The sequence below is a fragment of the Euleptes europaea genome, chromosome 9 (genome assembly GCF_029931775.1).
Source record: "Euleptes europaea isolate rEulEur1 chromosome 9, rEulEur1.hap1, whole genome shotgun sequence".
Taxonomy (NCBI): Eukaryota; Metazoa; Chordata; class Lepidosauria; order Squamata; family Sphaerodactylidae; genus Euleptes; species Euleptes europaea.
In genome coordinates this window covers 13,059,059-13,079,008 of record NC_079320.1, presented here as the reverse complement: position 1 = coordinate 13,079,008, position 19,950 = coordinate 13,059,059, and the positions used below count along the sequence as shown (strand labels likewise).

Here is a 19,950-nt window from a genome sequence, read left to right as displayed (position 1 = left end):
CTGCGCTGTTCTAGATGCTGAAGTTCTGATTGTACAAATCTTCCTGGAGGCAGCTTTCTGTGATACAGTTTCTGTGCATGGAGGGATTCAACAGAACGATTACGTGGCTGAAAGCTGTATTCAATATGAAGGATGCAACAGCATGTCTTATTTTGACACTGTAGATAGAGGGAAATCCTTCCAATGTTTTAACTTTCCTAGTGGGATTATCTTGCAAAAGCACGTAGTGAATCTTGCTTGTAATGTGGGAAATTTGCTCCTATAGGAGAAGAATGTATGGCAATAGTCTTATTTCTAGACTCTTCACCTACTTTGCAACATCAAGCACCTATCTAAAGTTTTGTGCATTCATTCTCCAGTACTCCAATACTGTGTCTTTCATCTAATTGCAAAATGGATTTACAGCTTTTACCAAGTAACTGGTTGAAATAGTTCTTGTGGGAATCTTAGAATCCATTTTGACCAGTCACAATCAGGGGGGCAGTCTTCCACACAAGAGTGTTTGGGATGTTACAGTAGCATCAGTGCAGTCTTAAGCAGAGTTTATACCCTTCTTAAGTCTATTGAGGTCAGTTGACTCAAAAGGAAGTAATTTTGCTTAAAGGTAAAGGTCCCCTGTGCAAGCACCGGGTCATTCCTGACCCATGGGGTGACGTCACATCCCGACGTTTCTTAGGCAGACTTTGTTTACGGGGTGGTTTGCCAGTGCCTTCCCTAGCCATCTTCCCTTTACCCCCAGAAAGCTGGGTACTCATTTTACCAACCTCAGAAGGATGGAAGGCTGAGTCAACCTTGAGCCTGCTACCTGAAACTGACTTCCGTTGGGATCGAACTCAGGTCATGAGCAGAGCTTGGACTGCAGTACGGCAGCTTACCACTCTGTGCCACATGGCTCCTAATTTTGCTTAGGATGCCTTTATTTAAAAAATGAGAGCAAATGTACAGGATTTTGTCTAGCACTATAGCCCCTTCCCCATCAGCTTTCTATGCCATAGTATTTTCAGCGTTATATGTTATGGTCTCAGAAGGGGCACTTTCTATACCAACTGTGTGTGTGTGTGTTTTGTGTGTGTGTGTGTGTGTTAAGTGTCGTCAAGTCGCTTCCGACTCATGGTGACCCTATGCATCAATGTCCTCTAAAACATCCCATCTTTGACAGCCTTGCTCAGGTCTTGCAAATTGAGGGCTGTGGCTTCTTTTATTGCAGTGGTTCCCAAAGTGGGCAGTATCACCCCCTGGGGGGAGATTAGGGGCACTAAGAGGCAAGGGGTCAGCAGGGGGTGCTAGAGGTGGGCCCCTTCAACTGTGTTGTTAGATAGAGTAGGGGGTCCTGGGGTTGAGTTTGTGGAACCAAGGGGGCAGTGGGGAACCAAGGGGGGAACCAAGGGGGGAAGCACCGCTTTATTGAGTCAATCCATCTCTTGAACACATGAAGCTGCCTTCTACTGAAACAGACCCTTGGTCCATCAAAGTCAGTATTGTCTACTCAGACTGGCAGCAGCTCTCCAGGGTCTCAGGGTCTCTTGCTGGGTCTCCCTCTTTTCCTGCTGCCCTCAACTTTTCCTAGCATTTTTTTAAAGTTTTTTTAATTTTCTTATTAAGTCACATTCAATGTCAATATTGTCATCTTCAGAGTTACATAAAATTAAACCATTTCAAACTAATCAACCTAATCAGTATTGACTTTTCTGACTTCCCCTCTCCCCTCCTCTATCAAATTAATATCTATATAATCCCCTCTGTATTTATTTTCTAATTCATTATATCATTTCTATAAACTGCATATAATCATCCCATATACTTTAATTATTGGGTACTTCATCCTTTCAACATTGTGTGTGTGTTAAGTGCCGTCAAGTCGCTTCCGACTCATGGCGACCCTATGAATGAAAGTCCTCCAAAATGTCCTATCTTTGACAGCCTTGCTCAGATCTTGCAAATTGAAGGCTGTGGCTTCCTTTATTGAGTCAATCCATCTCTTGTTGGGTCTTCCTCTTTTCCTGCTGCCCTCAACTTTTCCTATCATGACGGTCTTTTCCAGTGACTCTTGTCGTCTCATGACGTGACCAAAATACGACAGCTTCAGTTTAGTCATTTTAGCTTGTAGGGTCAGTTCAGGCTTGATTTGATCTATAACCCACTGATTTGTTTTTTTGGCAGTCCACGGAATCCGTAACACTCTTCTCCATTAACCAGTTGAATTAGATCAACTTTTCCTAGCATGGCTGTCTTTTCCGGTGAAAAGTCGGCTACCTTGGTTATATACACCAACCGCCTTGTCTGCCTGCAGAGTGAGAGATTCTGCAGTAGACTAGTTAGCCCTTTTGGGTGCACACAGGACTAGCCTCGCTGGAGCGGGGTAACCACACTCTACCGTTTGGAATGAACTCTGCCCGGTCGCGCTCTGGACCCTCCTCTCCCCTTTCCCGGGGTGGTGGTGGGCGCGGGGGGGGGGGAAGAGACAGACGGCGCGTGTTTGGATCGCTCTGTCGTCACCTGCAAACTTCATGCTTTTGCTATCCTCGCCTGTCAGCTGCGGCGCGTCGTCCCTCCTTCCCTCCCTCCCTCCGTGGTGAATGCATATGAAAGATAGAGGCGGGAGGGGCCGAAGCGGGCGATCGAGGAGGAGGAGGAGGAGGAGGAGGCGGCGGCCGGGGTTGTTTGCTGAGCCTGGTTCGTGATGGTGATGACGAAGTGAAAATGGCGGATCTTTCGAAATCCTATCCCGGCCCCTGACATACCAGAGGCGGCGGCTCAGCAGCCCGAAGAGGCTCACCCCGCCTGCCAGGAACCCTCCCTCTTCCTCCTGCTTCTTGACCCAGCCGCCGTCCAGCTATTCAAAGCATTTCAAGGGTGCTTGGGGGGGGGGGGGGGAAGCCCCCTGCGGCTGCTGGAACTTAGCAGGGCTGGACGGCTGCGCCCCAGAGAGAGAGAGGGTAAGAGACTCTCCAGGGGCCCGGGGCCGAAGGAGGTTGCGGGTGTGTGCAAAACCGTGTCCGGCTTGAGTTGGGAAGGCAGGTGGTTTGAGGATCCGGCAGCAAATGCTTGAGTTGTCGGGAGGGAGAGGTGTGTTTGGAGCTGTCGAGGCCTAATCGGGGCTTCCCAGGTCTGATGCAGAAGTGTTGCCAGGATTTCTGGACCAGTGTTTTGGATGGTATTAGCTGGCGTTCTGCCTGAACTCGGAGAGAGCGAGCTGGGAGAATATCGGGTAGTAAACATAATGACTATAATCTGAGGCTATCGTGTTTTGGTCACCTTGTGAGAAGGCAAGAGTCACTGGAGAAGACGGCCATGCTAGGGAAAGTGGAGGGCAGCAGGAAGAGAGGAAGACCCAACAAGAGGTAGATTGACTCAATAAAGGAAGCCACGGCCCTCAGTTTGCAAGATCTGAGCATGGCTGTCAAAGATAACGTTTTGGAGGACTTTGATTCACAGGGTCGCCATGAGTCGGAAGCCTTGAGTCGGACAGCACTTAACAAACACACACACAAACTGAATGTTGCTTGCTTATAAATGGGAGAGCAGAGAGCACAGTGAAGGATACTAGGGCTTGAGGGGCTCTAATGACCTTTGGTCACATTTGTTTTTTTCTGTATTAACTCTTAGTTATATTTTTAATAGCAAGTTCACTGTCGGTGTGTATGGTCTGTGAATTATATCACCCCTTGCTTTAAAAACGGAATGTGTTACAGATAAAACATGAGTTGCAAGTCTGCATTTAATCTCTGAAAAGTCTGACTTTCTGTGTGTTCCTCCCCAAGAGACATACCTTCTCCCCCAATAGTGGCTGATGCTGACTTCCAACACCACCCGATCGATTGGGTGTTTGGCCACACTTGCAGGTGGAGCTTTTACCAGGATTCTCCTTGAGAGCTTGCTCTGGGGTTGTGCCTCTCTGGCCTAATGAGTTCCCCCCTCCCTGTGCAGTCTCAGGCCCAGCCCTTACTCAGCCACACCCTGCTTAATTTTTAAATGACAATTAGTGCCCACTTCTTGACATTGTGGAAGTAAACTTGAGAATGAGCTGGCAAAAGTTTAAATCATTAAAACTTGTTTTCCGCTTTCCCTTTCAAATTAAACATTATAGGATGATTACAACATTTACCAGCCATCTATGAAATTTATGATAATCTCAATTTTTGGATTTGCAAGTTACCTTAAGCTTTGTGGCTGTATGCCTGATGAGGTTTTATTATTCAACAAACCATTACTCTTGTAGAAAGTAGCCAACTGTAAGCTTAGGGTAGACTGTTCATTAGTTGATTCATCTAGGATTGTACATTTGACCTAACCTACAACCTTGGGGGTACCAGCAATTACACAAAGATATTTAGTGGATATTCACATGGAAATATTATTTCCTTTATTATGTCAGTCAGTAAGCTAGATCTATACTTTCATGAGTACTGTTGAAAAAATGGTGTCCATTAATGAGCCACTTCACAACATACTTTTAGCTAAAATATGTTAAATATTCATTACTGATTCCATCAATTTTCCTACTGAAAAAAATGAATAAAGTCTTTAGGCTTTTTTTTCACAATCAAAATGTATAGAATGAAAAAAAAAGCCTAAAGACTTTATTCATTTTTTTCAGTGGGAAAATTGAGATGTTTTGGGGGGGGGGTCATACAGAAAAAGACTCCTGTGATCCCCCCTTGAGTGAGATGAAAGACAAGGTTTTGCTCAAAACATATAGAATGAAAAATTTATGTCAAATAATATACAGCATTAGATAATTCTGATGTACATAGTATACATATACATTTTCAAGATTTAAAAAAATGTAATTAATTACTATGCAAGTATGTTTACTGATAATACATTTTTAGAGTCCAGTATTTTCAATGTTATAAAGTTTATCTTAATATATAAATTAGCTGGCAGCATTACCCATTGTGACTGTATGAGAGTGTTTCTGTCCAAATAATATATTTTCTTTTGTTCACTACAGAATTTGTTTTCTACCGTAAACTTTTTTTTCCTACCTCTCAAATGGCAAGTATTATGAGGTATGGTAGTATGGGATGCAGCAGTTTGGGTTATACTTGGAGTTTTTCTTACAGAAGATGATTTAATGCTTTTAAATACCACAAATATGCCAAATAGTACGTTTAGATGCCGACTGAGTTATATGTGATGCATTTTATGTTGTTAAATCAGAAGTTTAGGTTTGTTGAGAAAGTATTTCGTATATTTCTATTTCTCCTCAAATCCCATTTTTTTTTAACCCATGGCTTCAAAATTTCCAGAAATTTTACATCTCTGTTTATGAAGGGTGGCGGCGCTACTACGGATAAAGGATAAATCTTATCAGGAGCGTGAGTGAGCATGTTAAAACCCAAGCCCATGCATCAGTAAGGGCTGCTTTGGTACCATGTTCAATGCACCAGTATGTTTCCCTATGTCTCGGTGGCTATAAATAGTGCTTTTGTGTAGGACTTTCATGCCGAATTAAAATGGGCTTTTATAAGCACTAAGGGTGCACCAGCTGTTGTCTCTGGCAGAACCTTGTGCCTGTTGAAATCAAACAGCAGCTCTTACTGGTACAAGGGAGTTTTAATAATTTCAAGGATTATGTTGAGAGATTAACATACACGTTGCTGTGGCTACTTTTAGCTCTTTCACCTGGTAGCATAGTTGGGAGTTAACCGTTTGTGCAAGGGCAGCCAGTGGTTTATTGATGAATATTTATTTTTAATTTATTTACATCATTTATAGTCTGCCTTTCTCACTGGGACCCAAGGTACATCACACAGAGTAAGCCAATACAATCAACAGTATGGGCATCTGATAAATGATGCAATAGGATTTGTATTGTAGAAATCTGAAAACAGAACAGAAGCAAAGCATAATTATTAATTACACGGTAGAATCCTACTTGCAGCAACAGACAGAACGAGCTATACACAGCAGTAGGACTGGCTACCGTCCCTAAACCTTCACTCAAGTAGCTTTCTAAACTTTTCTCTACAGTACAGCGCTATTACCTATGTTGAAAAGACCTCTGGAATAAATCCGTTTTTCATAGTTTCCGGAAAGTCAGTAGAGCGAGAGCCAGAGTGGTGTAGTGGTTAAGAGCGGTGGTTTGGAGTGGTGGACTCTGATCTGGAGAACCCGGTTTGATTCCCCACTCCTCCACATGAGCGGCGGAGGCTTATCTGGCGAACCGGGCTGGTTTCCCCACTCCTCCACACGAAGCCAGCTGGGTGACCTTGAGCTAATCACGCTCTCTCAGCCCCACCTACCTCACAGGGTGTCTGTTGTGGGGAGGAGAAGGGAGGGTGATTGTAAGCCTGTTTGAGTCTCCATTAAGTGGTAGAGAAAGTCAGCATATAAAAAATGACTTCTTCTTTCCTGACTTCCTTGGGGAGGCCATTGCATAAGGTGAAGGCCGCAACAGAGACTTTGCCTATGGGCAATACTGCTTTCATGGGATCTAATTTTGTAATGTTGCCTTTGAAATGCCAGAAGCTTTTCTGAAATTTGTTTTCAAATCCTTGCTCCTCCTCTCCCTCTCTCTGTGTATGTATGTATGTATACATATACACATACATGTATATTTTGTATCATAAACTTTCTATAGTAAGCGAGTAGTTCAGGTCCCTTAATGGTGCCTTTTGTCTGGGGAGATGAAGGCATCCAGATTTAAAGAGGAAATAATAACATAATGTTAAGCGCACAAATATATCAAAACTATAAAGAATCTCTGATCACAAGTTTGATCCAGTAAATGGTATTAATGTGTGAGTCTATAGATCAGGATGCTATAGAAATTCCAGGTAGAGCACAACACATAGTTAAATTGTGGAACTTCCTGCCCCAAGATGTGGTGATGGCTACCAACTTGGAAGGCTTTAGGAGGGGAGTGGACATGTTCATGGAGGATAGGGCTACTAGTCAAAATGGATACTAGTCATGATGCATACCAATTCTCTCCAGGATCAGAGGAGCATGCCTATTATATTAGGTGCTGTGGAACACAAGCAGGGCAGTGCTGCTGCAGTCGTCTTGTTTGTGGGCTTCCTAGAGGCACCTGGTTGGCCACTGTGTGAATAGACTGCTGGACTTGGTGGACCTTGGTCTGATCCAGCATGGCTTTTCTTATGTTCTTATGTAGCTACAAATCAAATTTCCCCAAATATAGGATTATATCCAGCCAACCACCAATGGAAGACATGGGTGGATGTGGACTTCCCACATCTACCCATGTCTTCCATTGGTAACTGTCTGGATATAATCCTATATTTGGGGGAATTTGATTTGCAGCCTCTACCCGGCATTCCCCAGTAGATCTAACAGATCTTCTCGATAGGTGCCAGCAAACCCTTTTTACCCCAGGAAGGCTGATGTCTAGAGTTGCAGGACCCGAGTTAACAAAAAATCCCTAGAGGGGGCTGCATTTAGGAGTGGGAAGCTGGCAAAATTGCTGCTCTCCTCCCTTTTCTGTTTATGGGACTCTTCATGGATGTCATCCAGTTGCTGCTTTCTGAATCCCCTGAATTGCATGGCTTGTATGTGGGGGTCCCATCACACCTGGAAGGAAAAAGGAATTGAAGGGGGGGACTCCATGCATATATTGCTGGCACTAAGCCCATTGTGTGGAACTTATTTGGTCCATTAAGAAATGCCTGATGTATTTCATCTGTAGTTTGCTTCATCGGCTAGTTGTCAGCCCATATAACTTCAGTTCTTTATTTGTTGTCTGTATTCTTCTTTCCTGAGGCTTGTTTTTCATGGAACTTCACTTCTCCAATAAAGTGCAGATTGAGCCTTCAAATATCCAGCTTGAGATGGTTTAATATTTCTTCAGGGGCTATACTGAATTGTATCCTACCTCTTCCCTCAACCAATTGTTGCACATTACCCTGATGCAAAAGCCAATAGAAGAGCCTCTTGTATTTCAAAAAAGCCTCGTTGTGCCTGAGAAACACACTGTAATTTGCTGAGCAGTAGGATGCTTTAATTCTACTTTATTATTTCAACATGTTTTAAAGTCATAGGCTTCGATTTAATTTATATTGATCACCCTTTGCATTTTCCAGATTCTTTAACGCAGTGATAGCCCAGTGTTACATTATTCCTGAGATCGCTCAAGAAAAGGCAAGTATAGAAACAGAAATGAATTTTGGTAGTGGACGTTATGCTAGGAGGTGCATTTCTTCACATCGCTGACTTCTCGTTAGGATAAGCAGAACTGCTCACGGAAGTTCTAGAGTTTATGCAGGCCCACTTTTAATTCACTGAACTGCATTTCTGTATGCTAAACTTGAAGGAGTCAGTTTCAGGTAGCCGGCTCAAGGTTGACTCAGCCTTCCATCCTTCCGAGGTGGGTAAAATGAGTAGCCAGCTTGCTGGGGGTAAAGGGAAGATCACTGGGGAAGGCACTGGCAAACCACCCCATAAACAAAGACTGCCTCGTAAATGTCGGGATGTGATGTCACCCCCATGGGTCAGGAATGACCCGGTTCTTGCACAGGGGACTACCTTTACCTTTTTAAACTTGAAGGCCTACAACCACACTGCTGTTTACAGCAGAATGTGAGCAGTAAAGCGGTGATGAGCACACCATGCCTGATCCTTTGCTCAGCAAGAGTTTGGGGATTGAAGTATGCATGATGTGGGAGATCTGTGATTAGGTATCAATGTATTTGTAATGTTAAAATACAGCTGGGGAGTGTGAGAGTTGGAACAAGTGTTGGGACTGTAAATGAATGCTGTTCTGTATATTGATTTTGAAACTTCTCTTGATTGAAGTAGCATGGGGTCTGCTGGAAGAAAATAAAGCTTTTATTGGGTCACACCTGGCATCTTTCATTTTTTCTGTATGTGAGCTGTTACGTTAAGCAGAAATTTCCTAAAGATACTTCTGGTTGAGTTTAATTATCCCTCACTGGGCGATCCCCTTCTTTCTTGTGATGACTTGGTTTGACCCTTTGTCCAAATAGAAATGTAACCAAGATGTTTTGGCTTCCCTTAAAACAATCTAACTCATGAGTTAAAAGTAGGAGTTTACTTTCTCCCTTTTAATGGAACCTGTATAATGGAGGGTGTGATTTCCCCCCCCCCCAGGCTGGCAGGGAAATTGTGGCATTCCAGTTTGAAATTTGAAGAGATTGCGTTTACCCAAGAGAGCTGGTGCTTATCTTCGGATGGATCGGTACGTTTGCATGAAACAATTTTAAGTAGGTGCCTTGCACGATGCTCTCCTCAATTAGTTATATTACCATGCAATATAGTTTTGTTTATTTTTGTTAAAAGTTTGTTCATCGGTGCATGGTACTTTCTTGCCTTTGGCTATTTTAAAGTATTTGCTGTTTGCTGAGGTTGATTGCTGCTTGGTGCTATGCTGTTTGGATATGGTATACTGGAGGAAGAAAATGGCTAGACTTGAAAGCCCTCTTACATTGCATTCCTAAAGAGTGTATTTTCAGTCATTCATTTCAGTGGGCTTAGACTGGGGTAACTCTGCTTAGGATTGCACTGTTAGTCAAATAAGTACAGGTGCATAGACCTCATCAGTTCACCTTTTTTTTTTTTAACCAGATACAGGCATGTAAACGTGCTTGAGTCGTGGCCAGGGCCAGTGCCAGTCTTTTTTGCGCCCTAGGCAAGGGTAACTACTTGTGCCCCCCCATTGCTAACCAATTTTCAAAAACAGGTATCTTGTAGAAAAAATAAAAGCCTGATGCATTCCTACAAAACTTTTTATAAGAAGTTATAATTAATTAATTTCCATAATTAAAATAAAAAATAAAAATTGTCAGTTGCATTTTTTCCAAGAAACTAATCTGTTTAAAACTGTGCCCCTCAGGCCAGTTCTGCACCCCCTGAGGTCTGCACCCTAGGCAACCACCTAGTTCGCCTTAATGGTAGCACCGGCTCTGGTCGTGGCAGCTATTTTCGAATAAGCAGCTCATAAACCCTGGCAAGCTTAATCTCAGACTCATACAAGTGTTTAAGTGCTCTGAGAGAGAGAATTGTTTTGCCTCGAACAGATCAGCCCCTAAATCTGTGATGCTTGGCATGCAGAAGGTCCCAGGTTCAATCCCCAGCATCTCCAGTTAAAGAGACTAGGCAAGTAGGTGATGATAAAGAAGAGTTGGTTTTTATATGCCGACTTTCTCTGCCACTTAAGGGAGAATCAAACCGGCTTACAATCTCCTTCCCTTCCTCTCCCCACAACAGACACCTTGCGAGGTAGGTGGGGCTGAGAAAACTGTGACTAGCCCAAGGTCACCCAGCAGGCTTCATGTGTAGGTGTGGGGAAACCAACCTGGTTCTCCAGATTAGAGTCCACCGCTCTTAACCACTACACCATGCTGGAGTGGGGAAACAAATCCGGTTCACCAGATTAGCATCCGCTGCTCATGTGGAGGAGTGGGGAATCAAACATGGTTCTCCAGATTAAACTCCACCGCTCCAAACCACCGCTCTTAATGATGTGAAAGACCTCTCTGCCTGAGACACTGAAGAGCCGCTGCCGGTCTGAGTAGACAATACTGACTTTGATGGAGCAAGGGTCTGATAAGGCAGCTTCATGTGTTCATGCGAAGTAATCAGGCTCGGCTGCCTTGCTGGCAGGTGTTGAGCTCCCGTGGCCGTACTGTGCTTTGTCCAGGATCCTGCACAGAATTATTGTTCTCGCTGTCTGGCTCTTGGATGGGATTGCATGCAGCCAGGCGAGCGCTTCGCCTTCTTGGGGCCACCTCACCCCGGGGCCTTCTGCCACTGCAGTTCCTGCAGAATGAGAGCGTCCCGTGGGGGACTGTGGGCCCGAGCTCGCATCCTGCCCTGCGGAAACCTGGGGGTTATTTCAGAGACCAGTGGTGAGGTCTCTCTGGCAGGGTGTGTGTGTGTGGCTTCGCTGGAGCTTTGCAGTGTAAGGCTCCCCTGCCCCTTTGGTCCTCCTCGGTCTCTTCTCTTGAGCGCTCAGAGACCGAGTTGCTGGGCTGGACAGAGGAGGCCATGACACCCTGAAACCAAGAGTTTTGTGAGGTTTTTTATTTGTAAAAGATCCTGAGTTATCTCACTGAACTTAAAAGTTGTGTCATAAAAAGCGTTTATTTTATTATCTCTGCTCCTGATCCTGTGTGGGGTGATTGTTCAGTTCATCTGGGAAAATTCATCCCCCTCCTTTTGTGCTTCATGGATGAATAAGCTCCACTTATTCTGTGGTCCGTTCTGGCCGTTGATCATAAAAACGATACAAATTGAGACTCGAAACGGCTTTGTAATCGATGAACAAAGCCCACAGTATTTCATTAATGCATTATAATACCTTCCAAAGTGGTAATCCTTTTAATTATGCATGGGGATCTTGGGTATATGGCCTGACTGCTGCCTGTTCAGGTATTTATAATTCCTGGTTTTTGAGGAGCTAAGCGCTGCTGTTTGCTGGCATCCAGCATGAGAGCTGTCTACAGTTAGAGAAGTACAGTTAGAGAAGTGGACCTGTATAAAAGAAAACTGCTGTTGGAGGGGGGGGCAGGCCCTGAGGCTCCTCTCTTGTTGAATGGTGCTAAATTGCATGGGAAGGTTTACAGCTGCTAATGTTGTGCTATATATCCTACCCTAGTGCTGCTGCATCGCTTCTAAGCCAGTGATTCCCACAATGAACAGATGAAACAATCAAAAGCCGGGGTGCTTGCCCATAGGAAGGCTGCCCATTGTTTCTCTGCATGATTTATTTGGCCTTGCCTTGTGTCTCTGCATGATTTATTTGACCTTGCCTTCTTCCACTCGGCCTCTGATGCAGGCAGGTGATTGTCTGCATGGAGGCTTATTAAATCATTAAAATCCTCTTGTAAAGTTGCAGCTGAAGTTCTTTTTCCTCTTCCATCTCCGCATGAGTCACCCCATCTTCCATTGTATCCTCTGCGCTTCCTGGCTGTCGATAACAAGGAATCTTCAAGGGGGGAAGAACCAGGGGCTTGTTCACAAAATGCCAGGCAGTGGGTTGACATTAGTCCAAGCTTTCCCAAACATTCTAAAATGCAGCATTTTCAGGGGTAGACGTGAAATACATCTCTAATTTGAATTCAGGCTAAATTTGTGCCTCTTAACAAACACTTGATCGGGTCTGTGGCTTTGGATCCCTCTATAAATCTTTGCAAACAGAAGGCATTTCTGTCAGTATAGCAGGGCTGCCTTCCCTCCCTTCTCCTGCTGCAAAACGAAGTTGTATTTCTGGGGTACAGGTGACTTCAAGGAGCATTGCCTAGGGATAATTGGAGGGCTGCTGGGGGGGGGGGGTAGGGATTGGTAAAAAAACCCAAAACCCTTCCATTAGCAGAAATTAACTGAGATTCAAGATGATGTTCTTCACTGTTATGACAAGCCAACCCGCTACACATTTATCTCGTCAAGCAAATCCATTCTGAGGTGCATGAAATCTCTTCCCCGCCCCCAACCTAGCTGGGCTATTCTTTACATTTGTCCTTGCAGCATTTTTCAGAAAGAGAGAAATGTAATCACTTGCTTAAAAAAAAAAAGTCCTGACTTGATGCTCAAATGGCTCACTGAAGAACTTAAAGCAGCCTAGAGGGTCACTGAGCTGTGCTCTCCGCGTAGTATTTTTGCAGTAGCTGGCACAATTCTTACCCACTGCTGAATGAATGGTACATTCTTTGCTTGGAGCCCTTCTCCGTTCTTGAAAATAGGTTTTGATATGCGTAGCTCTGGAAATTAATATTTTGGGAGTGATTTTCACTCGTCTACAGGAACCCCGTATTGATAAGCGTAGAGGTGGTTGGGGCCTGGATTTTATAGGGAGTAGCTCTTCTGAAATTAATTCTTTGTCTTTGCTCCCGACAGATGGTGCTGTGCCATATTGCTGCTGGAGGTGGTCTGATGTAAAACCGGGTTTAAAACAAATCCAGGTAATTATATTAAATGGAACTCATTGTTTTCATATTTCAGTATGCTTGTGGAGTCATACGCCAGGCAAGTATCTAGCCTGTAAGAGGTGCCAGCATCAGATGTTCTTCAAGAAGCTCCCTCACAATTGAGGTGTTTTAGAAAAATCTGCTCTCCATAACCTAGTCAAGGGTATCTTTCCTGATCACTTGTTGAGATTATCTTAAGCTGAGGTCAACTTCTGTTGTCCTAGCCAATCTCAATGGGCATAGTAATGGCGGATTCATGTTTGTCCTGACACATTTTGGCCACAACTGGTACCTCCAGCATGAGAGCCAGCATGGTGTAGTGGTTAAGAGCGGTGGACTCTAATCTGGAGAACCAGGTTGGTTTCCCCACACCTACACATGAAGCCTGCTGGGTGACCTTGGGCTAGTCACAGTTTTCTCAGCCCTACCTACCTCGCAAGGTGTCTGTTGTGGGGAGAGGAAGGGAAGGAGATTGTAAGCCGGCTTGATTCTCCTTAAAAGGTAGAGCAAGTCGGCATATAAAAACCAACTCTTCTTCTTCTCCACTGTGATGTGGTCTCCTGCAGTGAAGTGTGACCCTTCAGCTTGGGTGTTATTGTGGAGTTGAGAAACCGAATTTCCTTTAAAATATCATTGCAGTGCCTCGTCTTTGGTTCTCCATTAACGTTTTCGACATGGAGGTGGTGTCGGCAGAGGTGAACAGCTTGCTCCCGGAGGAGATAATGGACACCGGGATAACGCTGGAGGACGATGAGAACATCGAGGCTGTGATTGTGTCGTCTCCCATGGGTGACTCCATTCCCATGGAAACGGAACTTGAAGAAGTGGCGAATATCAGCTCGGTGAGGGATTCTGCAGCGACTGCCGCGTCATCAGTCACCCCAGAGACCGTCACCGTGCCCAGCAACTGTGTGAGCTACGTCATGGGCAATACTGCCCCTGCAAAAATCGACTCCAGCGCGGCCCTGCCACCTTCCTTTCCAAGCGGCCTCCAAAAGCTAGGCGCTCAAACCCCTGTCACCATCTCAGCGAACCAGATAATTTTGAACAAGGCGACAGACCTGAAAATTGGCAACCAGACGATAAAACAGGAAGGCCAGAAGCTCATCGTCACCACTCTGGGCAAGCCCGGGCAGCCCATTGTCTTGGCACTGCCCCACAGCCAGCTGCCCCCCTCCCAGAAAGCCACGTCGCAGGCCCAAGTGAGCGACTCCAAAGTTCCCACGCAGCAGTTCAAAGTGGTGACGATTGGAGGAAGGCCGGAGGTGAAGCCCGTCCTTGGCGTTTCATCCTTGACCACAGGAAGCCAACTGGTAAATCCTGCCGCCCAGTCTTCAGTGTTGCAGACCCAGCAATTAAAGGCAGTGCAGGTAAGAATGAGTTGTGCTCATTGGACTTTTATTTTGTGGTATAGTTGCTCTCTTAATGAAGAACCTGTTTTTGGACAGCGTGCTTTGGTACAGGGCTGGGAGAAGCAATCCCCCCCAACAAAGTAGTTGGAGTGATAATCAGTAAAACAAATGAAATGGGAATTGTAAGGGGTGGTCAGAGAGCCAGCGTGGTGTAGCGGTTAAGGTGTCGGACCAGGGTCTGGTAAACCCAGGTTCAAATTCCCGCTCTGCCATGGATACTTGCTTGGGCCAGTCACATGCTCTCAGCCCTGACTCTGGTTAGTATTTGGATGGGAGACTTCCAAGGAATATCAGGGCCATGACATGGAGGCAGGCAATGGCAAACCACCTCTGAACTTCTCTTGCCTTGAAAACCCTATGGGGTCAAGCCAGCTGGGAATGCGGTCTCAGATGACACCCATGCCCTGCCGGATTTATTTTGTTTCTGCAGGGCATGCACGGCCGAATTGTTTAGGCTGGCCTTTGGTGTGTAATCCACAAGTTTGGGGTGTTTTATTAGTAGGGGGATGCTAGCTACATATTTTAATAGTTTAATATTTTAATGTTAATATTTTATATTTGTTATCTGTTTTTATGTTGGTTTTAACTCACTTATACTGGGCTGATCTGAAAACCGGACCCTTTGAGCCAGCATGTAGACATTACTCACAGGCTCTCAGCACAATGTAAACAAAATTATTAGAAGCATTGTTTAAAATAACATTCAGGCTGTGTGTATAAAGCATATATAAAACATAAATGAATTTCGTGTTGAGACTAGTGTCCCATCCCCAAGATATCTCATTATGTACATGCAAAAATTCCAAAATATTCCAAGGAGCCCCGTGGCGCAGAGTGGTAAGCTGCAGTACTGCAGTCCAAGCGCTGCTCACGACCTGAATTCGATCCCAACGGAAGTTGGTTTCAGGTAGCCGGCTCAAGGTTGACTCAGCCTTCCATCCTTCCGAGGTTGATAAAATGAGTACCCAGCTTGCTGGGGGTAAAGGGAAGATGACTGGGGAAGGCACTGGCAAACCACCCCGTAAACATAGTCTGCCTAGAAAACTTTGAGATGTGACGTCACCCCATGAGTCAGGAATGACCTGGTGCTTGCACAGGGGACCTTTACATGCAAAAATTCCAAAATATTCCAAGCTGTCCGGGTAAGGGATACTCAGCCTGTATTGGCATCCCTCCCCACTGGCTGGTGCTTCTCCCAGTGGGACATCTCAGAGACCTATGATGTCTTCTATCACTTACTGTTTCGCAGTTCTTCCACTGGGCGTACTTAGCGGCGTGGCTTTGGAGGGGCTGCAGACACCAGCCTTCACTGGCTGGAAGAAGGTATAAAGGGGGAAGGGGTGGGAAGCAGCTTCACAGCCTTAATAGGTGAGAATAATTTCCGCTCCAAATCAATGAAGTGGTATTTTTTCCCTCTTTCAGATTGCGAAGAAAACCGGAACACCCACGTCAGCCCCGGTGATCACAAAGCTGATCTTCACGAAACCAATCAACAGCAAAGCCGTTACAGGGCAGACAACTCAAGTGTCGCCAGTCATTGCAGGTTATATATATATTTGTGGCTTCTTCCATACTGTTGTTTCTAAGGGGAGTGAAATGTGAACTGAGCTGTAGAGATGAACCAGAAGCCAAAGGACGCGGGCTCATAGGTTCTTCTCAGGTGCCCCCTTACCAGTACTACCTTTTGATTCCTGCCAAAAGCTGGTTTTGGAAGGTCAGGGAATTCTCCAGAGTGACACTTGATGGGGTGCAAAGATTTCTGTTGTTAAAGGGGGAATTATCAGCTCTCCCTCCTCCCCCAGCTTTGCAGAAGAACTTACTATACTATACATCGGGGTCTCCAGTGTATGCCTCCCATTGGCACTACACATGAAGCTGCCTTATACTGAATCAGACACTTGGTCCATCAAAGTCAGTATCGTCTACTCTGACCGGCAGCAGCTCTCCAGGGTCTCAGGCAGAGGTCTTTCACATCACCTACTCGCCTGGTTCCTTTAACTGGAGATGCCGGGGATTTAACCTGGGACCTTTTGCATGCCAAGCAGATGCTCTACCACTGAGCCACAGCCCCTCCCATGGCACCTGCCAACACCTGTCCTGGTGCCCATCACATGTTTTTAGGAAGTGGATGGCGCCAGGTAAGGGCTTTTGCCCAGCAAGGCTTCTGATTGAGCACTGGAAGTTTGATTGGCTGTGCAGCTTTTAGATTTTTTTTTTACTTTGGCAGCAGCCGCCATCATAGCACAAGGATCTTCAATAGGAAACTGCAGGTAAGCTGTGGCAGCCATTGTGACTGGCTGCACCTCCTGCGGCAGCCATTTTGTTGCTGCTGTGCCAGAATGCCAAAGGTGCTCATAGGCTTAAAAAGGTTGGAGACCCCCCACTATACATAAAATGTTTGGATCCTAGCCACAAACTTAACCTTCCACCCTACATCTCAAACGTTTCTTCAGGGCAGGTGAAATTTATGTAAAATATCAGAATCTCAACAGTAAGATTATTTTAAATGATTAAAATGCATTCAAAGCCGTAACGACTTTCCCTCAGATGCGGGCTCAGATTACGGAATGACTTTATTGTGCTCTAACAGGTTAAAAACAGTTATAGCATAGAGACATGTGTGTGTAAAGTGCCGTCAAGTTGCAGCCGACATATGGCAACCCCTTTTTTGGGGTTTTCATGGCAAGAGACTAACAGAGGCTTAGCTTCTGAGATCTGACGAGATCAAGCTAGCCTGGGCCATGCAGGTCAGGGCGCATAGAGACATGCCACTTCCTTTTTGTTGCTAGGGAACTTAACCAAAACTGTTTAGATTTGCAATTATACATTTGTGCCTGTATTTAATTGCCTTTTGAATTTTGTGTCTTTGGTTCTTTCATTACTAAGTAAAATTCTTCCTCATGTGTCTTCACTCCAATTCCATGCAAATTCTTCAGGACAAAATTATTCTTAAGATTTTATTAGCATTTTTAGAACATAAAATAGCTCTTGCAATCAGCACACCAATGTAAATAAAATGATTAGCAAATTTTTCTTTTCTAAAGGAGAATCTTAATTCAACCTAATCCATGCGCTAAAAACTTTTTTTTCTCTTTCGCTAATTACCTGGAAAAATTGCAACTTTAAGTTACTATAAAGTGTCTGCTTATCTGATGGATCAGATAAGCTTTCCTTTGGTTTACTGTACTGTAACTTTGTTTTAATCATTCATACTATAGTTCAAAATTTGCTTCAGATGTTAAAAAAGTCTGTTTCCTGTGTTAAATAAAAAAACACAAAATTTAATTGACTTTTTTTTAGTTTGCTTTAATTTATATCACATGCATCCCAAATGCTTTGGAAAGCTGGCAATTGTTTTAAACAGGCTTTATTTACACCAGGGTGCAGCTTAAAGGATCACTGATTGGTTAACTTTTAATTAAAAGTATGGAGAAAGATTACTAGGAAGCTTTGCTGCCTCCAGATCTTCTGGCAGCAGCTGCTTTCTGCTCCATCTATGAAACAAACATATATATAACAAACATATATATAACAAACAGCCATATATAAAAAGCACAAGTATCAGCAACCATGAAGCATTCATTGACCTGGGTAGCAATGTAATTTGCAGCTACTGTAGAAACATGATGGCAGTTTGTGATGTGGATCCATCAGTAATTTCTGCAGATGGGAGCGATTTCTGTCTTCGGAGCATGATCTCCTCTCCTCTGCCTTCCCACTGCAGCCCATGACTGTTCTTGAGGGACAGGGATCTCCAGGAACAGCATCAGGCGAGAATTAGAAGTCTGCAGTGCGGTGAGGAAAAAAATCATTCCACCACCCCCTTGTGTCTGTGTAAATCCTCTGATGGATCCAAGTCTGTATCTAAATGCACATTTTATTCCTATTTGATATATATCTGACCTAGATTTGTTTCGCTGTACCTTGCTAACATTTAAACAGAGGACAAAAAAACCTTATTTTGTACACATGTACACATGAAGCTACCTTATTCTGAATCAGACCCTTGGTCCATCAAAGTCAGAACTGTCTACTCAGTCCGGCAGCGGCTCTCCAAGGTCTCAGGCAGAGACCTACTTGCCTAGACCCTTTAACATCTATTTTCCAGATGTTTGGGTAATAAACACAAGCCAGTTTCCGTTTGTGTCATGTTCAGAAATGCAGACACTTATTGCCAAATATGCCAGGTATAACTTCCTGAAATGTCTTTAAATGGCATTAATACAGTCGTGATAAAGATCACCCTCATTCCAGATACAAGCATGCATTATAGCCAATTCGTTCAGCCTAACCAACCTGGCAGGGCTGGTGTGAGGACAGGAGAACAATGTAAGCTGCATTGGGGAGAAAGGTGGGATACAAATAAAGTAAATAAGTAAACAACACTGTTCAGTATATGTCAACATGACGCATAAAAATTGGATGATCATGATCATATGTCTTTAAAACATATATTCAGAATCACGAATTGGCCTTCCATAAGTGATTGCTCAACATATTTGGTGGTAACAGGACAGGAAGCAGGCAAGACATGTCATAGGGGAAATGAAGAGCTAGGCTAGTCATCTGTTTTTTGTTTTTTGTTTTTTGTTTTTGCCTCCTGACACATTCCTGGCAGAGGTGAATTTGCTCCTGCTGCAGGCTTATGAGCAGATATGCCAATATAGATCTATTCTTATGAAAATGGGGAAGGGCAGTGGTGATTCTACCGGTGGTAGTGCCACATATAAGGGTGGTATCCTACTTGTGCGTGTTGTCTGGCTGTGCAGCAGCAAAGTGAGCTGGTTCCATGACTGGTGGAACAGAAGGTTTGGTATAAAACCCAAGAGCTTAGGCAGTAATTTGCTTAGGACTCTTTATCGGTACTAACAATTCTGGGTGAAAGAACTGAGTCATGTGACTTCCTGTGCATGTTATGTGAGCTGGCCAACAATTTCTTAAACATAGGATGCTCCATCCCTGTGATAAAGCTGTGGGGAGTTGCTTGATCGTAACGTGGTTGTCTTTAACCCCAAGTGGTCATTAGGACCTGGAATTAGAATTGGAGTTCACTTAGCATGGTGATGGTAAGGAGTGGTGATACTGTGGGGAGTCAGATGGTACCTGATTAGAGTTCCAACTCTATAGAAAGGGATTTGTTTCTCATGTGCCAAAATAGGTCCCCAACTTTTTTGAGCCTGTGGGCACATTTGGAATTCTGACATAGCATAGTATGTGCAGCAACAAAATGGCTGTGGTTAGGAGACGGAGCCAGCCATCAAATGATTGCCATGGCTTAACCTCAGTAACGCAGTGTAGATCCTTGTGCTGTGGTGGCAATGGCTTTGTTGGGCAAAAAGCCCTACCTGGCCCCACCCACCTCCTAAAAACACTTGGTGGGCATCAGCAAAGATGCCTGCAGGTGCCATGGTGCCTGGAGGCACCACTTTGGGGACCCCTGTGCCAAAAGCTTTCTACTGTCATCAGTTTGCTAACTTGAATATTGTTGAGCTGCATATTTGTTCTGGAACATCAGGAAGTCTTTTTCCTACATGTTCAGAAAATGTGTCCTCCTGTGATGGGGGAGAAGGCACTTATAACTCAGATCAGTGAGTGCATGTTTTACTTGTGGGAATGCTGCTGTTAAATTCCTGGAACATTCTTTATTCTTG

At 44.4% G+C, this 19,950-nt stretch overlaps 1 protein-coding gene across 1 annotated transcript in view; it reads left to right on the top strand.

Annotated features, from left to right (window-relative positions):
• LIN54 (lin-54 DREAM MuvB core complex component) overlaps positions 1-19,950 on the top strand; it is a 41,617-nt gene that overhangs the window by 3,936 nt on the left and 17,731 nt on the right. The window contains exons 2-5 of the mRNA XM_056855395.1: positions 9,081-9,160; positions 12,817-12,881; positions 13,527-14,257; positions 15,722-15,842. Coding sequence (XP_056711373.1) covers positions 13,562-14,257; positions 15,722-15,842 — 817 coding nt within the window. The 5' untranslated portion in view covers positions 9,081-9,160; positions 12,817-12,881; positions 13,527-13,561. The remainder of the gene's footprint in view (positions 1-9,080; positions 9,161-12,816; positions 12,882-13,526; positions 14,258-15,721; positions 15,843-19,950) is intronic.